At 43.1% G+C, this 21,888-nt stretch overlaps 1 protein-coding gene across 22 annotated transcripts in view; it reads left to right on the top strand.

Annotated features, from left to right (window-relative positions):
• XPNPEP3 (X-prolyl aminopeptidase 3) overlaps window positions 1–21,835 on the top strand; it is a 36,863-nt gene extending 15,028 nt beyond the window's left edge. For 2 of the 22 annotated variants that reach the window (XR_013929032.1, XR_013929033.1), the window contains exons 10-11: window positions 790–1,050; window positions 3,635–21,835. Coding sequence is in view for 1 of the 22 variants with exons in the window: in XM_080393049.1 (XP_080249175.1) it covers window positions 790–956 (167 nt within the window). In the remaining 21 variants the exon portion in view is untranslated. Of the gene's footprint in view, window positions 1–789; window positions 3,604–3,634 lie in introns of those variants that run through there. The other 20 variants (XR_013929038.1, XR_013929039.1, XR_013929041.1 and 17 more) reach the window with 20 other exon arrangements.
• The last annotated feature ends 53 nt before the right edge of the window (window positions 21,836–21,888 follow it).

Below are 21,888 nucleotides of genomic sequence, written 5' to 3' on the forward strand. Positions count from 1 at the left end.
ACATGCAACACCGAGGATAACAGTGTAGCATTCGGGTCCTTTCTGGTGAAATTGAAAATTATTATAGTATTGGAAAATCTTAAGTTATTCCCCTTCCAAAGTCATTACAGTATTAGAAAACCCTATTTCCCTCCCAAACACGGCCAAGGTAACAAATTGTGGAAGCAAATTCTGAGATGTCTGTGCAGCAGGAAGTGGAGTAGTGTAGACCTGGGACTGTTAGTGTTTGACCCACGGCAGCGCATGTCAGTGGCAGTGCAGAGAGAAGCAGGGTCAATTCACTTGTGCTATGTTCTTTGGTACTGTGACTAAGCTACTACCAGTCACTGGTAGTGTAAGTCTCAAGCATTGCAATCTGCAATTACAGGCATTCACAACTTAGTTTTGTAAATTAGATGTTCCATGATGAATCTTTCTGCTTGTCGCTGGATTTGGAGCCGTCAGCTGGAAACTGATATTTAATGCTTGGCTCTTCTCTCTATTCAGAACATTGTGAAAATCATCATTGTGAACATAGCCTTGAGAGCAAGAAGTGCAGAAAGGCCAGCTGTAATTGTGGAAGTTTTTATTAACATGATAGTGTCTGTAGGCACTAAGGGCTGCTTTTCTTTCTTTGCCCACCATCTGCCATGAGTGAGGGGAAAGAGAGTAGCTTTTCTTACTAAAAGTTTTCAGGATCAAACTCAAGTTATGTTGCTAAAAATCCAACCCAGCTTTCGTGATGGTGCAGTAAGGGAACGGTGGTGTTCTAGAGAGTGTTGTGTGTTTTAATTCCCTTTCTTCTTTCAGGCATTTATATCCCTGAGGATGACATGAGTGCCCCGGAGAGGTTTCGTGGCATTGGTGTGCGCATTGAGGATGATGTTGTGATAACAGAGGATGTGCCTCTCATCTTGTCTGCTGACTGTCCCAAGGAGATCTACCACATTGAGCAGATCTGTGGCCGCAGTTCATGATGCCCCTTCTCTGCCTTTTTCATCCTCCTTGGGAGCCACAGCCCTTCAGGGATGCAGATCCCTGTAGTGGGCTGTAGTTGTCAAGTGACGGAGGGTATGGACAGTTGACGGTTATTTTCCAAGACTGGGGCTGGGAAGTGGAATGCAAAAGGCTCGGGTACCGAGATGTGAAAAAAGAAAGCAATCTTTTCTGTGTGCATTTTCCTTCTGATTTGAGTAGTGCTGATGTTGAGCTGTTGTAGGACATGAGGGTGGATTCTTCCTTCTGCTGTGTGGATCCATCTGTTCTGGTGCCCTTGGAGGGATGAATTTTCTCAGTGCCACCAGCAGGTCTTCTGCTTGGTCCCTCTCCAGATGCACAGGTGCAACTGCTGAGACCAGGGCCCCGATTTTTCCGCTTTAGCAGTAGTTTCACAACAGTCAGACTTTAAAAATGAAGCTTTGATAAATGCTGTTTTGGGGGGATAAAGTGTGTCAGACAGCTTTGATTTTTATAGAGTGCTGGAAGAAGGGATTTTGGTAGCCAGGAAGATGGGTTTAGTTAGGAGCTTTTTCTGAAGCCTGTGGAGAATGCTTTCAGTATTTTAAAGATAAGGGTGTGTTTGGGCCTTGCTCAGATATATGCAAAATAGGCCAGCAGTAGGGAAAAACATCTCATCTAGTCTTTCAGCTTATTGGAGTGTTTGCTAATTTCAGAAAGGACAAATGGTGCTCAGGAGGCTGGACATACCCATTCTCGCTGTCTTTCACATTCCCTTATTTTTGTCCCAAATGTCTCTGTCGATCTCCTGTTCTGAGCTGACCTCTATGTAGGAAGCAGGGCTGTGTTGGCTGTGCTGGGCTCCCCTGGTGAGGTGCTGGTTCTCACCTAGATGTGAGGTGTCCAGTTCTGGGACAGTCACAGCACCTTTCTGATTTATGCTGTGTGTATTTTTGAAGAGTCTGCTCTATAGCAGATCTCAAGTCTTTGTACGACTTTTATAAAGAATTTAAATTAATTCTCCTTTTCAAAACTCTCTGGGCATGATCACAGCTGCCTTTTGGGTTTTGCCAAGTGCAGTCAGTAACTAATGCTCTGTGATAATATTTTTGAGGCAGCTGCAAATGTAATGAGGGTCTAGAATGGGTGAGGAGTAAAGAGAACATCTTCCCTCAACATCAGCCTACCGCCCAGGCCATTGTATGCAGTAGTAAATACACCTACTAGAGGCAAACATGGCATCTGTGTATTTACTGAAAATATTTTGACAGTCAGCTATTTAATGTGTCTGAAAAATGTCTCTTCTCAGTGCATCTCCTGTTATTTATGCTTGCTGTTACATCTCATCATCTTACTTCCTTTCTAACCCTAGTTTTCAGTAGTTTTTGTCTGTTATTCTCGGTTTCCCTTCCCTTTCCATATTGTCTATTTTTGACCTACTATAATGTCACTGTTTCCTAATCCATTTCGCTTTCTAATCAACATCACTGCCTCTTCCCTGGTTTGTCCTGTTTCCCCACAGTGAATGTAGTCAGAAGCGTGGGGGGAAGGTTGTCAGGGTTCCTTGAGTTTTAACCTCTGGCTGTGTTGCTGTGTAACCTCTAGTAAAATCTACTTTTTTCTCTCTCTCTTTTTTTTTTTTTTTCTTTCTGTGTTTCATTTCACTTAGTGAAGGCCAAATGGACAGTGTCTTGCATCTCTCACTGCTTTTTATGGGAGCTGGGTGCCTGCACTGGGGTTTGAATTTGGCACTTCTAAGGCAGCCAAGGCATGCCATGGTTTTATTTGTTAAACATGATGAAAAGCAAATGCTGTTATAGAGTTAAGGTATTGAGTTTCACCTAGTTGGGAGAATTTGCTAATCTTTGATGGAAGCGTTTGTTAGATGCTCATACATTACAGTGCAAATTGTTAGAAGGAAGGTTTGTTGAGTGTGGACACAGAATTGATGAATACTTTTGATGTTCTGATCTGTAACACATTTGTTATTCTGATTACACCTGTTAGAGCCATATCAACTGGGACAAATCTTGGATTTTGGAACTACATAAGCAGCTTAGAATAACATTAACCTGAGAGCTACATGTGCGCACTGATCCGCACATCTGCCTGTGTACCTAACAGAGTTAATAATTGTACTTAGTGTAAATAACCCTTTGAAACACATATAAAAATTATTTTTAAAATAAAACAATTTGTTGAAAGTCATTTATTGGGCCATCGAGTTGCATGGCTCTTCAATAGATATAAACACCTCCAGAAAGAGCATTATTTTTCAGGGAGATTTGTAAATTATCTGTAACCTATCCTGGACTTGAAAGAACATTCTCAAATGTAGGCACACACTAATTCCTTTTCCTCTCAGGAAAATCCTGCAACTTGCGAACACGAATAGGTCTTAGGAATGTTGCAGATGAATGTTTCTGTCAGTAAAGAAGTGTTTGTGACTCTTGCTGAGTGGGGGCTAATGGATCTGCTAGGGCTGCTGTGCCACACCATGCTAAGTGTGTCTGATTCAGGCTGTGCGTTGCTCCACATTCTGTAATTCTTCCACAGCGTTCAGTCATTTCTTCAGTATAAACTGCTGCTAATGTTTTGAATCTGTTGTTCCATGTAAAGAAGAGTGTGTTTTGCAGAATGTATTAAATTTGAGTCTTATCAACCTGACTTTTTGAAGGCTTTTTCTCACTTCTTGCAGAGGTGGATAATCAGAGTATCATCTGGGACCTACACACATGCTGCAGCATCCCTTGAATACAACCAAATCCATGAACATTTTATGTGACTTTCATCAAGAAAACTAAAGAACCCCTTCTCCAGCTGCCCATACCCGTGGCGTACCTCCCCAGTTGCCCATCCCATACTGTCAGATTTACCGTCTATCTCTGCCACAGAAGAGATTCCGCGCTTCAACCACTTGGGTGCAGGAGCCACTCTCGGTGGCAGCACGAGTTGCCAGCTTCTTGGTGAGGGTGTTGGTGGGATCACTGGAAGCAAAAGAGAAATTGAGGTATATGCAAATTCACTTCGGGAGAGATTTTATTGCAACTATGGCACAGGTCTTAAAGGCATCAGAGTACAAGAGAGAATGCGAGCCAGCCATCCCTGTTGAGAAGGTGCTTTGCTTTCAGAGGAAGCCCATGAGGCTTTTCTTGGCTTTCCCATTTCACCCTCTACCAGTGGCCTGCTTTGCCTTGCAGAGAACTTGGTGGTGGTAAAGTCCTGTTGTTAAAGTACAGCCTGAGCAGAGGTGCTAATTTGCAGATATGCTTCTGTTGTCAAAGTAGAAAGAAATTCGGCGTTTAACGCAATTTGGCATTCTGTCTCTGTTATCTGTGAAAAATACAATATGTCTTTCCTAAAATTGCATTCATTATTTTACAAAGGAACATGATGGTGTAGGAAGGAGCAAACTGAGGGAGCATGTAAGAGCATGGAGATGGAGGTTTTTGGGAATGTACAATGCAGTAGAGAAGATTTGGAGCTGTGAGGATGTATGCAGGTAGATGTGAGAACAAGTGGGTATAAGATGTCTATTCAGTATGTGGTCAGAGTGGTGCAATAACTCCAGGAAACTGGTTATGCTAACCAGGAGGCCCTGATTGATTTCTTCTGCTCAGGAAGGGAGGAACAAAGGAGTCGGATTGTATTGATGAACTTGATCTTAACAGTTAGTTTAATTATTTCTTTTAAAAATCAATAGAATTATCATATGAGAAAGTTTTCTGCAGTTTCTTGTTATTGATCACGTGTCATATTTTAAATAATGCGAAGGGGAAAAAGTACATTTCTAGGCAAAATCTTCATTATGATGGAGGGAGCAAGGCTGAGGTTACATGCTCTTATGCTACCCAAATTATTGCTATAGAAATTTAGTAATTACTCCCAGGAGAATTACCATAAAGCTGAAAGAGTTAGGGTTAAACTTAGGAAAAATCCATATGAGATAAATGACAAAAATGCTTTCTTTATGATGAGATTCTTAATACTTTGTGTAATTAGGTAACAAAACTCTGCACTGCAATAAATTGACGGTTTGTTTTTTTTTAAAAACTGAGTTGTCCAGAAGCCTATATACACATCTTTTCATTATCACGCAGATCTAAGCTGCATTTAAGTACATCATTTTCTGAGATCATTACAGTATCTCTGTTAAATGTGCTCCCTACATGCATGCTCAGCCCCTACTTGATTAAAAATCACTGTTTGCACACTGTCACAACGCTGGTTTGAGGAGCGGGTCTGACTTACAAAATTGATTCTATTTCAGATGTATAACAATAAGTTACATTTTAAAGCAGAATTCATCATCAAAGTGGACAGTGAGGCACGGTGGGCTCAATGACGCTCAGTTTTTCCAGTCGGCTCCTTTCTGCTCCTCCGTTTGCCTTGCTGGCTTCACTGGCTGCCAGCTCTGAGCTGCCTTCGCAGCAGGAAGCGGAGCAACGAGCCCCCGTCTTCCTGGGACAAGTTATGCCTCGGCCTGCCCCGTTGTTTCTCTAAAGCAGCACCCAACATCTGGCTAACCAAACCCAGACTCTTCAGAAGGTGGGCAGAAAGGAACTAGGAAGAATTTCCAGGTTCTCCTTGTTTGTGCGTTACCTTCTCTTTCTGACTCATACTGCATGTGCCTTTTTAAGTACTGGGACAGTTATCCATTAACAATGGCACAGAAAAAAAAATTAATTCCTGTCTGGGTAAGCCTGATGACCAGATTTTGAGCAAAGAAAAATTTAGGAAGAAAGTAGACCTGGGAGTGAGAATGGCTACTGTAGGGTTCAATATGTTCCTTCCCCTTGGATGCTAGGGAAACTGCAGGAATTGTGTGCAGTCCTGGCTTTGGAGCTTCTGGCAAATGTCGGTCTCAGACATGCTGTGGTGGGCCAGAACTGGCAGTGGTTGAAGCTCTGTGTTGATTTTCTCCCCTCAAGACCATAAAGAGCCTGTAGCTTTTTAAAGAAATCTCTTTTTTTCATTACTTGGGCAGGAATATCATGGCAGCAGAGGTTGGGAGCATTCAGCCAGTGGTTCAGTTGTCAGCTAGGAGAAGTTGGCAGTCCAGCAAAAACTGGGTGAGATGCAGATCTTTCCCGGGAAATAGGCTCACTGCATTTTTTTGTCAATAAATCAGACCAGTAAACAATATTGTGTGGGAGGGAGAGAGGCTCAGCTTCTTTTTATTCCCAGGCAGAATGAGGCTTCTGCCTCTGTGTGCACTTCTGGGACATTAATGTAAAATAGGATTGGCCACCGATCCGAGCTGAGGTTAAGCAGTCTGGCTCTTGTACAGGGAAACAGCAGGTATCAGGTAATCTCTTACATGTGAATCTTTTACTCAGGAAGGTAGTGCTTTAAGTTTAGGGATAATATACTTTGCTTTTCCAGTCTAATGTGCGCACAGAGTGCAACACACATCAGTTTTGCCTATGGGAGCTACAATCAATACCTCTGTAATTAACAGTTTAACATCTCAGGGTGTATGCGTAGTGAACATTGTAGTAATTCAGAGAAAGGGTAGCTGTCAATGGTACAGGAGGAGATGGGGTTTAAGCTTTCTCTGTGCAGGTCTCATTCCAGGCTACAAAACCTGGTGTTTCTGATAGTGCCTATGAACACCCTTTCGTACTCCTCTTGGTGGGCTGACCATTTCTATTGAGTGACCTCTGTGAAGTTCATCATTTGTGTTGGCATTTCTGTGCCATTGTCCTCATGTGCCATCAGGATCCCACTTTGATTCACATTTTAAAATGTTGCTTCTTGGCTAGACAAGGTTTGATACGGCATCAGGGATTAGGAGCGTTCCCATCACGGGATGGAAACCGCTGTGGAGCCGGGTCTGGCTGCCTGCTCGCACGCTGTGCATGTGTTCCTTCAGCCCAGCGGAGCTCATTCTCAGAGGGACAGAGAGACACGGCCCTACTGACTGCTCAGGAATTTGCATCCCCCTGCAGCTGCCCCTGTCACCGAGGCATTAAATCTCTGACTGTCCTTCTAACTGTTCCCCCTCCAGACTTGTGGAGGTACCAGTCTGCAGCCGTAAGAGCCGTAACCCCTGGTGTGCTTGTTGCACTGACCTGTTACTTGTCAGATTCCATAAGGTACCACTGAGGTTACTGTGATGCATTGCAGATATCTGGTATGTATATTGCTTTCTAATTTATGCTTTACCCTGTTCTCATTTCCAGGAGATGAGCTTTTTAACAGCTATGTGGGTGTTACTGTGGTGACTGTAACCAGGCAAAAACATACAGTTCATACTGAGATAGTTCTACATTTGTGGGCTTGGATATGATTAAGAGATTTTTAAAGGCATGCTGTATTTTTTGCACTTCCCTGCATAACAGAGAGGTTTCTTATGAACTTTCAGTTCCACGCTATAAAACGGAAAGGTGATTAATCTTCAAAAGCATGTGTGTATTAGTGTATTATGTACAAGCACACACCTATTGTGCAAACAAATGTTGTGACTTCTCGCTAGTTAGAGATTTAGAAGAGATTTTTCTCCAAGCATAATTAAGATTTGGCTCTTCATTGCTTTATGCTTTATTTGGATTTCTTGTTAAACTTGATTTTACCTTAGAATTTCCAGGGTTTATAATTCTTGGAATTATTCCATGTGAATAATTGCCTTATCTCTGTACTATATTTTACTGTAAATCACTGCCATGTAGCCTTAACAATGCCTCCCTCTTCAGTTTTTTTTTTCCAGTTTTATAATGTAATTTCCCTGCAGTATGAGGCTTTTGAGGAATCAGCATTCTGTGATTCTCACCGGAGTGCCTTTCTGAAAAAGGTGAGAATGCTGTCTGAAAGATGTGATTATTACTCTTGAAATTCAAAACTGTAAACTGTAAGTTTTGAACCAAAGTGTATCATTCTAACTTAGGTTCTTAGAGAAATAAAATGCAACTAATATACTGATAACTGCAAATTAATCTCAGCAATTAGGTATGAGAGCTATTTTCCTCCAGTGTGCAACTGTCTCTGAAGTTTTAGTGAATGTTAATAATAAATTAGAAGACTGATAAGCTGTTTCTCTAAGCTCATTTAAAACAAGAAATGTACCAAATACTACATTTCTTAAGGACTCAATTTTTTAAAGAGTTGCAAGCTAACAGAGGACTGAGTTGAAAATTGTCTAGAAAGTTGCCCATCTGTGGTTAATCGAGTCACTGAATGAAAGGGTAGGAGGCACCCTTTGATCAAGTAGTTTAAGTGCCTTCCTATTACAGCCATTGGATTTTACCCCCTCAATTTAGTGTTGAGCCTGCTAGCTCGTGTGTGACAGCAACAGATCCCTCAGTAAAGGCATCAGCCTTGATCTGAAGGCTGGGGGAGGGAGAAGGATGGGTTGGAGAATTGTTTCTTTCAGTCATTTGCTCCAGCTGTTAAACTACCCCATCATTAAAAATCTATGCACCTTTTTTTGCCTGCCCCCTATCCCCCCAACAGGCATTATAGGGAGGATAAGGAGCAACTTTGTGTGTTTAATGAAGAGCTTGGATACCTCCTTTGGGTTCACTTTAGCCTTGACCATGGAACTGTGACTGTACTTCTATAAAAACGCCTACGACTCTGAACTTCATGTCCTCCCTTAGTTGCCTTTCTCAGAGTCCCTAGAGCTGCACAACAGGGTTGTTCACAGTTTAGCAAGGAAAGCAAATGCAGAAGGATAAGGAACCGGAGAGGAAAGAAAGAAAATAAGCAATGAAGAGACATAAGTGTTGCATGACTCTGGTAGAAAAGATTTTGGGCATGTACACACACAGAAGAAAATCAAGTCTTCCAGTAAATAGTGCCATCCGCTTTTTATTTTTTGTTCCCTAGTACTTAACATTTGTGCATTTGAAAAATTAAACGTAAAGTTGCAAAAGGGTTTGCAAAATGACTCCTGGATCTGGAACCATACTGCACTGAGGCCTGCCCCTCTTTTTGCCATCATGTTTGTTTGTGTAAAATATTCATGTAAATTGTTCAGGACAGGAGCATAGTTCAGACATTATCTAAGTCTTCCATTTGTTCCCGGAATCACCTGCCTTTGCAGATCTCCGACTGCTTATGCCAATGCAAAGTGAAAGTAAAATTCCAAATCCTGAAGAGTAAGTGCAAAGGAGAGAACCGAGTAATCCTGTGACGCGATGTTTCCTGTGAGGTTACCTTCTGGACTCGGGATCTGGTGTTTCAGAAAAGACCCATCCTTGAAACTCTGTGTTCTGTTACGTTTGATCACTTTGACCTCCTCAACAGCAGATGTCTTCCCTTGAAATCCTCAGTGTCTGTTGTTCTTGCTTCACATTTGAAATCTAACAGGCATGATACAAATTTCAGGTAACTCCAACTTTTTTCCATCCTACTTGGTAAACTTGTATTGACCCAAATATAATGTATATTAGAGGTAACATACTGTGTCAGATGTTTTCATCCTGTCACCTGATGTTTTCGGAACAAGAAATTTCCATTTGAAAGCTTGCTGCAGATTGCATGATGGAAGGTAGGCATGTCGATGAGGGTAGGTAAAAGGAGGGGTGACCTTTTACAGGGTCCATAACCTGGATTTGCTCTGAAAAAAGTTTGGAGAAGGTCTGGAGGAGACTGACCCAGGCAGCCTGTCCCAGCCCCAAGCACTGACCAGGAGGATATCTCCATGAGAGCTTTATTCCATGACTGAAGGAGAAGGGGTGTGAGCCTGTGTACACCCACTGCTGCTTTTCTGCATGCTTCTTTTTCAATTCAAACAGGGGGAAGCAGATACACACCTACGTTTCTCTCTTCAGTAATTAATCCAAGAGAAGTGACTACTACCTCATGCAGCAGTTGCAGACTGAGCACATGGCAATACAGACTGCCCATCACTTACGTGGAATTCATTATTTCTTCTATCAAGTCAGTCACAGCATTATTTTCCTCTCAGTGTGCTTCACTCCATTTTGAATTTTGCTTTTCAGGCTCTTCCATTCAGTGTCTCGTAACCTGCTTATGCACAAATTATTTCATCTGGAGGTGGCTGGACTGATTATAATAATTTGTTTCAGGAAGTTTTTAGAGGTCACCGGTGTCAAGGAACAACAGTTTGCATTATCTCCTTTATTACATGTATTATTTTTTCGAAAGAGCATTATTTGTGTCACATGGCAACTCGAAGCATTCTTGAAATTTGTGCTTGTTGCAGATTTCATATCCTCTTCCCCCAACTTTGAAATTGTTACATAAATTCAAAGATTAAAACCATTATTTTTAGTATAAATATCTGGGCAAGGTGGAAGATGATTCTTTATTTCTAGCTTTTTTATTCAAGAAACACTTATATAAAAATAATAAAATTTTAGGGAGAATTAGAAAGATTAATAATATGAATTTTAATTAATTTTGTAACTGTTAAATATTTAGAAGTTTTGAAGTATCCTTTTCACTGCTCCCAGGTGTAAAATCTAAGCAAATAGTTGAAGTTAGACTGGTCTTGAACTGGCATCTTCCAGTCTCTGAGTGGAAGTATGGTTTCTGTACAGTCTGCTATTGCTTATCATACCCTCAGCTGATCTTCATAAAAAGGCCAGCTGAAGTATTGCTGAGCCTGTGGAAACAGGAGCAAGTGCTTCCAGTGTCAATCCCAGCAATGTTTTAGTTGTTAGGACAAGGCTTTTGCTCCTATGAATTCCAGTCTTGATGGAAGTGCCTGATGTTCTCTGTCATACTCTAATGAGCATTTGAAATGTTAAGCATTAACGATGCATTCAAGTGATGGAAAAAATTCCTCCCAACTGATCTGGCCACACCTTTACTCAAAGGACCATTCCCCATGCGACTGCTGCCGTATTAGTCGGACATAGCGAGACTACAAGCGATCGACAAGCTTTTGCATATGGGGCCAGACAGAAACTTCCATTCTCTGGAAAAGTAAGTTCCATTTTGCATATCTGTATGTATTTGCTAGCACTAAAGGCAGAAGCCACAATTCCCCTTTCAATTGGAATACTCAATGTTATAGTAAAAAGACTTTTTCTTCACTTATTCTGCAGTTTTAGAGTCAAAATAAATTAGCGCAACGATTTCAGCCCAATGTATGCAGCGTTCACGGAGAAATGCTTCATCCACTTATTATTTGGACAGTTTGTATCTTCCTGGGAAAAAAGACTTGAAAGATTTTACCCTTGACTGCTTTCTAGCAGTTTTCTGTGCGTCACAGCAAATAAATAAAAAATGTTTTCTTCCTTTTCATGCTCTTTCCCTGACTGTTCAGAGAATGAGATGTCCTCACTCCAAAGGCAAAGCCAGCGCACACATACACATATTGCCTTGTGCACCTTGCACCTAGTCTTTTCCATGTAATTTGAATAAACTATGAATATTCAAAACACTGTTACAAGCATCTGTGCAAAAATAGTATAAATACTGTTGTTCATGGCCAGTCTAAAGGATTCTTCAGATGACCACGAGCAGTCCGCTGCATAGCCATAATGTTTAGAGGATGGAAAAGCAATTGTACTATTTGTGTTCAGGTTCCCTGAGCTTAAACTCAGAGGCAGCTTATACCAGGTGGGACTGAGGAGGCTCTTTCATCTCAATGAAACATATGCTTGAAAATTATATGTATACTTTGGTGACATATGCTTGTGAATCAGGAACAGAGAACAAATTTTAACGTTGCAAATTTGTATACATCTGTTATCCCTGGTCCTGGAAATAGTTTGTGGCGGGGTTTTTTTTTGGGTTGTTTTTTTTTTTTTTTTTAATAAAGTTTTGGATTTGCAGAGAGATGGTTTCTACAGAGTTCCCTGGTGTTAGTTACATTAGCATTTTATAGGCTGCTCATGTAAACTCTTGAGCTTTCATGGCTCTCAGTATTAGCTTTTTAATATAACACAGTTCATATTGGCTTTTATTGCTGTTTAATTTAGGTTGGGTTTTTTATGTGGCTTCTTGGCCACAAGGAACATGGCCTACACTTGTTTGAAACTTTTCTTGTCTGTGTAAACCTGCTATTGATGTCCTTTTTTCTTGCACACCATAACATTGTCTAAGAGCTAAACTTGCCTGTATCTGCCATGCAGATCAATTACTCTACACAGCAAACCCAGATCTCATATTACAGGTGGGAACCCAGAACTTTTAGATAATAACTGGAAGTCTCTCCTACCTGGTACCATATTTTGGTTGTTCCACAAGTACAGAAATCCAGAGCTGACTTGTCTAAATAAATTGTTCTTAGCAAATGGTGTTCCTTACTTGAAGGACACATGCAAATAATTCCCAGCCAAATGTTAGTTATTGGCTTCTAAGTTCATGTGCTTTTTGAAGTGATCCCAATATCACTCTTCTCTTTTGGGCATCTGAAATTATTTACAGCAACATGTGGTTTCTCACACTTCTATAAGAAAAAGGCAATTTCCAAATAGAAGAAAAATGGAATTTAAATAAAAGTGTGTTTTATTAAGGATTCAGCTTTCCTTAATAGAGAGAATTTTCTACCTAAAAAGGTCTTTCTTAATAATTACTTTAGACAAATTTATATGGACAATTCAGATGATTTTAAAAAACTCTGTGTAAGATACTGAGAGGAGCAAAGCTTACATTTTCAAAAGTCTTATGAAGAAAGGACGTTCTTTCTTGTGCATTAATGTGTTTCATCAGAATTCCTGGGAAGCTGTCCAGCTATACATAGTAAATATTTCACATACCAATAAAGTGATTCCTCAGCAATTCAACCACTCAGCACAAATTAGACTTAATTTACGGTGAATATCTGCACCTGTTAACAGTGAAATGGGCTCCTGACATAAGTGGTCCTTTCATGCTGTTATTTATCTGAATTTTTAAGAAGGTCCTATCTTTCCAGATTATAATCTTTTAAAGTTCAAAATTTCAAAAACATTCCCAGGCTTGAATTTTGAACTTTCATATTGAAGAGGGAACATATATGATTTTGAGCTAATATATCGATACGCAGGACTAAGATCAACACCATCAAGGGAAGGCATAAAATGTGCCTATTACTGGATTAGGCATTTGTTTTGTATATCTAATGATAAAATCAATATGTGGCTCCATCAGAGGAAAGATCCATCAGCCTCTGTCATGCTAACATTCAATCAAGAGATTGAATTTGCAAGCTTCAAGGGGGAGAAATGTTTCTCCATATTTTGACAATCCACATTACACTAATTCAGACAGCTTTTACACAGACTTGCCCCAGTTTACTCAAGTGTTGCTTTCAATATTATTTCATTAAATCAATGCAAAAAGTTGTGTTGACCTTTTAAATATATATTTAAATCTGATCAGTGGAGCTTAAATTGATTAGAAACTGATTTTAAGCCGACTCTTAAGGCAAGTGAGTGTGTCCACATGGGGTTCCTCAGCTGTTCAACAAATTGATGTGAAATCCAATTTAAATTAAGCCGCTGCAAACAAACCACTGTTGCGTTGTACGTGAGTCCCAAATGTGCCCTCCAAGTTCTTTGAGAACTTTTTTTTTTTTTAACAGAGAACCAGAGGGAGATGCAGTTAATGGAGTGAAATCTGCTCACCCCTGTCAGGAAAGGAGGAGTGACTATAAACCGTGGTAAACAGCTTCCAAACAAACCCCAAGGTTCAGCTTAAAGCTGCATTTGTAAACCTGTGGGCTGGCAAATGATGGGCGTTTTTTATTCTTCTCTCTTGGCAGCTGTAACTGCAGTGAATGAGATGGGTGGCATCAGGAATACCCCAACTCACCAGACTCTGGCAGGAGAAGGCCTCCTCCATATCCCACAGGCTAAAAAAGATCCAGAGTGAGTTTAAAGGAAATCCCTTCCATTTCGTGTTTGCTCAGGACTGGGTCACCTAAGGTTCCCAACATGTAGCTTGCCCTCACAGCAGCTCTGGTGCTTTGACAGAGTAGATTATTCCTCTCTCCTGAAACCTCACCAAGGACCTTTGCAGGACTCCAGGGGAGCCCCTTTATCTCCACCACTCGTAACTCTACAGGGGAATTGCAGAGATTTGCTCTCGCAGCGAAGAAATGGGAGATGCAAAATGAGCTGCACTCCATATTGACTTGTAATGCAAATAAGATGTAATGAAATGGGTGTTTGTAGAAGGGAAAGATTACTGGCAATTTCTACACGCCAAGAAACATGCAACCTGCGTTTTAACGATTGAGTTTAAAAATACAGTGAAATACAAACATACATAGAATCATACAAAAAAATACACTGTGAGAGAAAGCAGGGGTGAAAGGAGTAAACAGAAGGAAATAGTGAGGTAAATTGAGAGGAAACTGGTTTAGCATAAGCAACTACCTTAATTATTAATCAGATAACACGGGAATGCAAGTTGCACTCATGAGCTTCTGGGGGCTATTGGTCCCTCAGCATCCCCCAGAAGCTCACTCACTCTTACCTAGATAAATTGCCATCCGCTCCATTTTCCCCTGTCCTAGAACTGAAGAAAGTGAACAATTTCCCTTATACTCCAAAATGTTTTAATTAGTTGACAGTTTTGCTGTATGAGAGAAGAGTTTCAAGGGCTGTTCCTCAGCTTCAGGCCCCTTTCTAACCAAAGGCTGCTGTTCGATGGGCATTTGCAGAAGCTGTCTTTGCCAGTCCAATATATCTAAATGCAAAGGTAGGTACTTGGTCACCCTTGTATGAACGAAGGAAGTAAGAGAATGGGGCTTTGGTTTTTCTCCTCCAGGGAATGAAAACAGTTTGGTAACTGCTGATGGTTTGGATGTGTGTGATATTGCCAGATGTCTGGCCTCTCTCTTTTTCCAGCTTTCCTGGTTCCTCAAAATAGATTATAATAGTCCCATTCAGACCTGTGCCACTGGTTGTCTTGAATGATTACAGACTTGCAAAAGAAGGTTACAGGATGTGAGTGAACTTGAACATAAGGATCTTCCATGATAGACTCATGAGTATTTCTATAGATTGAGGCAAAGGAATTAACCCCTTGGTATTTGTAGTAAACTTTCAACCAATATAGAACTTTCTATATGTCTTGCTAAAACAGCCTCCCTGAAGCTATTGCATCTTGGGGGTTTTTGGGGTTTTTTTAAGTCTTGTTGATACTGCAAGAAGGTGGGGGAGTATTCCTAGTGCAGGATATGGCTGTTTCCTCTTTTTCCTAGCACAGATAGGAACCAGTGAATTCTTAAACTGCATTGAGAAATACAATTTATTAATGTGGTGAGCAGAGAGAAAAAGAAAAAAAACAACACAGTGACTGGAGGAGGGAGGAGGAACTACATTATTTTGCAGTGGTAAATTACCAAAAGCAAAAATTACCAAAGCACTAGGCCCTGCACCTTACACTTGTTTCTCTGCTCACTTCTATTTTCTGCATTTCTGGAAGCTGTCGGGATTGGGGAGCTCATGGTTTCTGATCAACAAAAGCTTGCTGCTCCAAATGGCCCTTCTTTCCATTTGGGTTCTAGAGATCCAGTTGTGCTGAGCTTTGAAATTAAAGGAAAGGAAGTTTGACACAGCAAGATGAGTTCAAGTTATATGAACCTGCAAAGAAGTATGACAGTTTAATAATTTATTTTATTGTTCACTGTAGAACTGGCAAGCAGACCATTTCTTGTGTGATCTGCTGACCTAGATGCCATAATGAACTTTTCAATGGAGTCCACAGTAATGCTAAACAATTTTTTGTTCCTGCTTATGCTGGTATGGGAGGCAGGGAACTGCTGGCTCCCTTACTCTTGGCTTCTTTTGTAATATCCATATACTTTTTGCACCAGTAATTGCCCTGTCTGTGGGCCACCTGATTTGTATTTCTCATTGCTTTGTTTCTTTCCAAGAAGTGGTACAAAATTAGTTATTTTTTCCCCTGAGATCACATCTGAACTCCACCTTCCCTCCCACCACCACCAGCACCACCACCATTCTCCCCACTCCCCTCCCCCCCCCCTCAAAAAAAAAAAGCACTTGGATTTGGATTTTTACAGTTTTCAGTTGCCAGATGGTGCCTTTGCTATGACTGCCAGGGCCTTCAACAAAATGCTTTTACTGATAGCAGCATCTCTCCTATTATGATAAAAAAGGATGGCAAAGGCTAATGAATTGTGTCCTGCTGAGCAGGGCATGTAGTTAGGAACCTGATTCAGTTAGAAGAGATCTTTGGAGGAATTTTTTGATACTATTTTTTTTTGCAAAAGGACAAAGAATTATTGGGGAAAGACAAATGCAAAGCTGTAGCTTGATGATTCTCACCTCCTTTCAAACAGCATCAAAACCTTTGACTCAGTGGAGGTAGCTTCCAGACCTCCCTGTGCTGATAATGTTTTTTTCTGATTTTAATTCTTATTCCTTCTCTGTGACTCTCTCATCAGGGAGAAGTTGTAGATAAGAATATCTGTAAACAGTATTTTAGTGTCTCCCACGCAGCAGTCTGGAACTGCCTGTCCTCGTGACTGAAGGTTTCTTCAGTCTGCGAAGGTTCATGGATTTCCCAAATCAGTAGGAGTTCATTGATCTATACGCAGGCAAGCTTGTGTTACTACTTCGGTTACTCCTGTGTTTTTTCCTGGCCACTGTTAATTAGCCTAGCAGATCTTCCAGCGTTGCTTACATGCAGTAGTAGATTGATATAACTACTTGTATTGAGCTATCATAACATTCTGGTTTTTTGCATTTAAGAAAGGATAAAAGGCACTTTGAAAACTCTTGTCTAAGCAAGCAAGGAGATCCAGATTGTGACCTGGTACTCAGATGGTATCTCTCGTGTGGTTAGTGGTGCTGTCTCCTGCACCTGGACTATCCCATAGCCTCTTGTCACCTCATGCAGGGACGTTTGGGTTAAAAATGATCACTCCCCTGCTACCGCTTTCCTGTTATCCTCTGAAAGACTTGCCCTCTCTCTGAATTACAGTCTCAGCCTCTGACATCATTTCAAGATCCCAGCTCAGGTTAAGGCAGGACTCTCTCTCTCAAGCCCTCGCTTTTTCCCGTGTGCCCATGTGTTGCCTCATTTGCTGTAGGCATTCTTAACCTCCCACCTCCTCTTCAGCCTCGTGAATCGAAGAAGCGGCCGGGCTGCAGCTGACCTAAAGGTATGGGGGGACTCTGAGGCTCACGTCTTGTCTCTCCAGGCCACGGGCAGCAAGGAGCGTCCTGGCTCCCCTGGGGACCTCTGCACAGGCTGCGAGCCTGGCTGCGGAACATGTCCTCCCCTCTGAGCAGAAGCTGGGATGCTGGTTTCTCTCGAGAGGTGGCAGCACAGCCAGATGCGATCAGCATCTGCAGCTTGGCGCCCAGAACTGCAAAAGGCTGGCAGGGAGGAGGTGGGGTTGATGGATTCCTTCCTTCTGAGGCGGAGCTCCTTAGTTGGGGGTGAGGATGGGGATCATGGGGCTGTTGTTGATGCATAGGAGGGATAGCTTCAAACCCTTTCTTGAAGCAGAGTGGAATCAGACCAACACCCTCACTGTAACACACTGGGGTCTGTCTGTCCTGATCACTTTTCTTGGTGTCAGATGCAGCTGACTCTCAGGTGTGGTGTGGGGCCGAGATGCCCACAGTGAGGACAGTGTCATTTCTTGAGCCTAGAGCCATACCCCCAGCTGCTCTTTTTCATGTGTGGGGAAAGGCTTTCTGCAGGAGATTGGGCACAGTCAGTAAGTACCATGTTTTTTTGCAAGCACCTACTTACCTGCAGGCTGCCACTATGGTTGTATGTTACTTTATCTGCAAGTTATCAACCAGCTTTAGGTAAAATGCCATGAGAAAGGAAGAGCAACAATTAGTCACTATCCCACTAAATACTACAACCTGCTCTTCTCTCAGAATCTCTTTTGTTCTTTTTAGCTAGATTATTGGGGGCTTGAGGCTCCATTTCTCTCCTGAGATTTTAATAATGGACTGCAAAGCGAGGGGTACTATATGAGGTATAACACGACCATCATCTGGAAAACATGCACAGAGGCAGGGGGTTTGGGTTTCTGTAGAAACGAAGCACAATCTGGCCAGAAATCTATGGGATATATTGCTTAATCTGTCCCTGTGGCTCTGTTCTTTGAATTCAGCTTTCCTATGCCAAGCATACTGAACCAGCTGGGGATGCTACAGAGCCTTGGTAGGAGGTTGTTTGCTTACGTTGTGAACTTTGAGAAGTTTTGTGGCAACATGGAAAGACAGTAAGTAGATTCAGTTTTGCCCCAACAGTAATTTGTGAACACTGTCTGTGGGTTTGGGTATCCAAAAGCAAAGGGTGCTACAAATCCCAACTTAGTCAATTCAAATGGTTTTAGTAGCATCAGCAACTGGAGGGCAGCCAGCCAGCCAGCCCTACAGTTCTTTAAAAAGTAATAAAACACACTTGATTTTTACTCCTTGGTTTGCAACCATTGAACAGGAACTAGTCTCATATACCAGGTAATTCCTGCTCGACGCTGCTTAGGGCACCACTGGAACCACACCTTAAACAGGCAGCACTGAGAGGGTGAAGCATAGAAAGGCAACAGAAAAACTTGAGGTTTGTAAACACTTAGAAAGGGGCCACCTCCCTTTTTTCCCTGGCAGTCTTGGAAGGCCCATCCCTACTCCCAGTATAGTAAAGTTGTTGCTCTGAAGAGTGTTTGAAGGTATTGCAACTCTCTGCTTACTGTCAGACCCGTTTCATTCCTGAGTGACCCAAGTACCCCAGAGAGATCCTGTGTCATGGGTGTGAGTGCTGAGCATGCGTCATGGTAACAGAGGAGGCACCGCTCATCTTCTCTGCAGGGCTGGGAAGCGGAATGCAAAAGGCTGAGGTAGCGAGAAGACTGGAAATCAAAGCAACCTTTCCTGCATGCATTTTCCTTCTGACTGTTAGTTCTGGGGGATCCTACCACTGCTGTGTGGATCCCTCTCTTCTGGTGCCTTGGAGGGACAAGTTTTGTCCGTACCACCACTACCAGGCCCTCTGCCCGGTCCCTGTGTAGGTGCAGTTGTGGATGGGTGAGTGCCGTTGCGCAGAGCCAGGGCTGCAAGCAGCTGCCCCTCCACTAGCAGTTCCACAGCAGCGCAATCAGGCCCCCGTGTTCAAAGGCTGCACGTTTGTGTGTGTGAATCATTTGGGGGATAAATGCCACACAGGAAAATGTTGGTGGCTCCAGAACACACACACCCTTCCAACAGAATGAATGTAAAAGAAAAGGCCGATGACCAAAATGAAAGACACTGGTTTTGGAAGGCAATTGCACTAGAGTCACCAGGCTGCTGGTACCTTGCCTTTTGGAAGTTTTTGACAACTGGAGGAGGGAGTTTGTCTCATTTTAATTGGGACTAACCATATTCAGAGTGCAGCTGTCGTGTGTTGCCTAGTCTGTATCCCTGCCTTTTCAGCTTGGCAGTCTCCTCTTTTTGCCCTGCTTGTCCCGGTGATTTGAAAAATGATCCACCCTTGAAAGCATCCCTGGTAACTTGGATCACAGCGTTGTGTTTCTTTTGAGGCTGCTGCTTTCCAAATCTGCAGCCGCTACTATAGACACCTGTCTATAACATATAGCCTTAAGAGGGGGAAAACTGGTCGGAGGGGCTGCACTTTTCCTAGGAGGAAAGAAATTAGGGATGGCACTAAAACAAGCAGAAAACAGATTATTTATGTACAGTAAAGAGGGTAGCTCAGACCTTCTTATGAAGTGCAGGACCATTAGAGAATACCATCAGTAATTTTACTTTGTAAAGCACACCGGAGATCTCTTAATGCACTTCCCATTGTTAGTATTATGTATCTGCATACACAAATCAGTAAACATTAATTAAATAAGCACGCAGATATATGTTCTATTCTGCACTGTTTGTTATCTTTTTTTCTGAAACCACCACCCCTTTAAATGCACCTTAACTCAAGATCTGCATTGCTATATTCTTTTTCCTGCCAGATACAGAAAGATAAATCCAGACCATACGATTGCTGGCTGTATGGCGTTTACCCGTTGGCAACCATCTCCCTGTGGTGACATCAGCTGAGGTGGGAAGACTATAATTTTACATTGCAGTAATCATTTAAAGTGAAAATGAATGTTAACATTTCTCTGGTATGCATATGCCCTAGTCTACATGTTTGTTCAATATCCTGGATTCCTACTGAGTGACGACCTACTGGGGTCATTACCATACAGATTTAGGGTTAAAATGAATGTTTCTATTAAAAAGAAAATCTTGCAAATTCTGCTTTGAGAAGAGCTACTTTCTTGAACATGAAAAAACAGTTTTCTCAGGCACCCACCTCCCATTTTCAAAATACTCTTTACAATGACCCTCACACTACAGTCCTGAATAAGGAGCAACAGGACAAAAACCTGAATCTGTTCAGCTTCATTTTATTGTTAGCAATAAGAGACGCACCATAACTGAGCAGCATCTGGGGAAAGGGGCAGTTAAGTAATATGGAAGCTTTCCATGTAGATAACTAGGTGTTAAAAGGTGTCTGAATGAGGGCATTTTTCTTCTTCAAACCTACCTTTGCTCTTGTGTGTGTAAATTTCAGGCTCAGCATGACCCCGCAAACATTTAGGTATGTGCCTAACTCGAGGCACAAGTGTTGCGTGTCTTCCAAATATGAATCCCATTGAAAATTATTCCAACACATCCAATGGCAGCAGCATCTTGTTCTTACTGCAGTCCCCTGCTATAAGTAAGTTTATTCGGGGACTGACAGACATTCCATCCCAGCAAGCACTGGACCTCAGGTAAAAGCTGTACACATACAGCAAGACTGCTATGATGGAGCCAGACCAGAAAAGTGCTGTTTGGCCCAAATGGTTATAATGGGTACAGTACAGATATTGCTTGCCTGTATATACGCAAGAGAACGCCCTTTCTATGCCTCTACTACCTCCTCCTTTCCACATCTGTGCAGCAGTGTGCAAACCAATTTTAAAGGGTTGACTGTGCAGAGTCAGCATGTCTACAAGGACCTGCAAACCCGGGTGCCATTTCAAGACCTGCTGGGGAGTATCTTCCCTTCAGTATCCGTTATCTTGGGGAACACGACTACTGACCTCAGGAAAGTACTTTGAGCTTTACTGACAGAGAGGAAGTTCCGAGTACGAGGTTCCATGCCTGCTCTCTTCACCTGTGCAACAGAAAAGGCAGGGCTTGGGCAGCTCTAGCAGCACAAATAAATCCTATGTTAATTGTAACTATTGTTAGCCTAATTTGTGTGCTAAAAGAGTAGTCTGGACAACGCAAATTCTGTCTCTAGCAATTCGATGCTCCGTTTAAAAACAAAACACAACTGGGCTGTTAGTGAACGTAGGGCTACGATAGTAACAGCGAACAGGCCTACCTCATCTGCACTGGCTGGATACCAATTACGGTGGACAAAACGAAGCTAAAAGTTTATTAAGGGCTGCAGCCCTTCGTATGGGGACAGAAACAGATCTCAAGCGGTTTCAGTTGAGCGTTACAGGAGAATCGGCGAAGCAGCTCGCCCGGTCGGGCTGCACCGCACAGCGCTCCCCGCCCGGCCGCCGCCCCAGCCCGCCGGAGGCAGCCGCGCCCGCCCTGCGGCGGAGCCCCACGGGGGAGCCCAAGGCCGCCGCCACCGCCGGGCGGAGCCGCTGCCCACACCCGCGGCCTGTTACCGCCCCGCGCCCCCTCCTCCCCGCCCGCCCGCGCCGCGCCCCGCTCCGCAGCGACCGGGCACCGCTCGCCTCGCAGCGGCCTCACGCCTCACCCGGCCCTGACGGAGGCGGGGGGCGGCGCCGGTGCTGCCTGAGGCGAGGCCGGGCGGCGGCGGCCCCGCGAGCCCTCGCAGGGGGGCACAGCTAGGCCCGGCCCGCGGCACCTGCCCCGCGGCGAGGCGGTGGCGGAGGCGCGGGGCCGGCGCCCATCTCGGTGCCCCCCCGCTTCGCCCCACGGGCGGCGCAACCCCCCCCGCGCGTCCCCTCTCTCGGGCTGCGCGGGCCCGCGGCCGGGATGAGGTAACGGCGCGCGGCGTGGCCCGGCCCCGCCCGGCGCCTTGAAGCGCCTGCCTCACGTGACC

Source organism: Falco punctatus (assembly GCF_963210335.1).
Source record: "Falco punctatus genome assembly, chromosome: 6".
NCBI classification, from domain to species: domain Eukaryota; kingdom Metazoa; phylum Chordata; class Aves; order Falconiformes; family Falconidae; genus Falco; species Falco punctatus.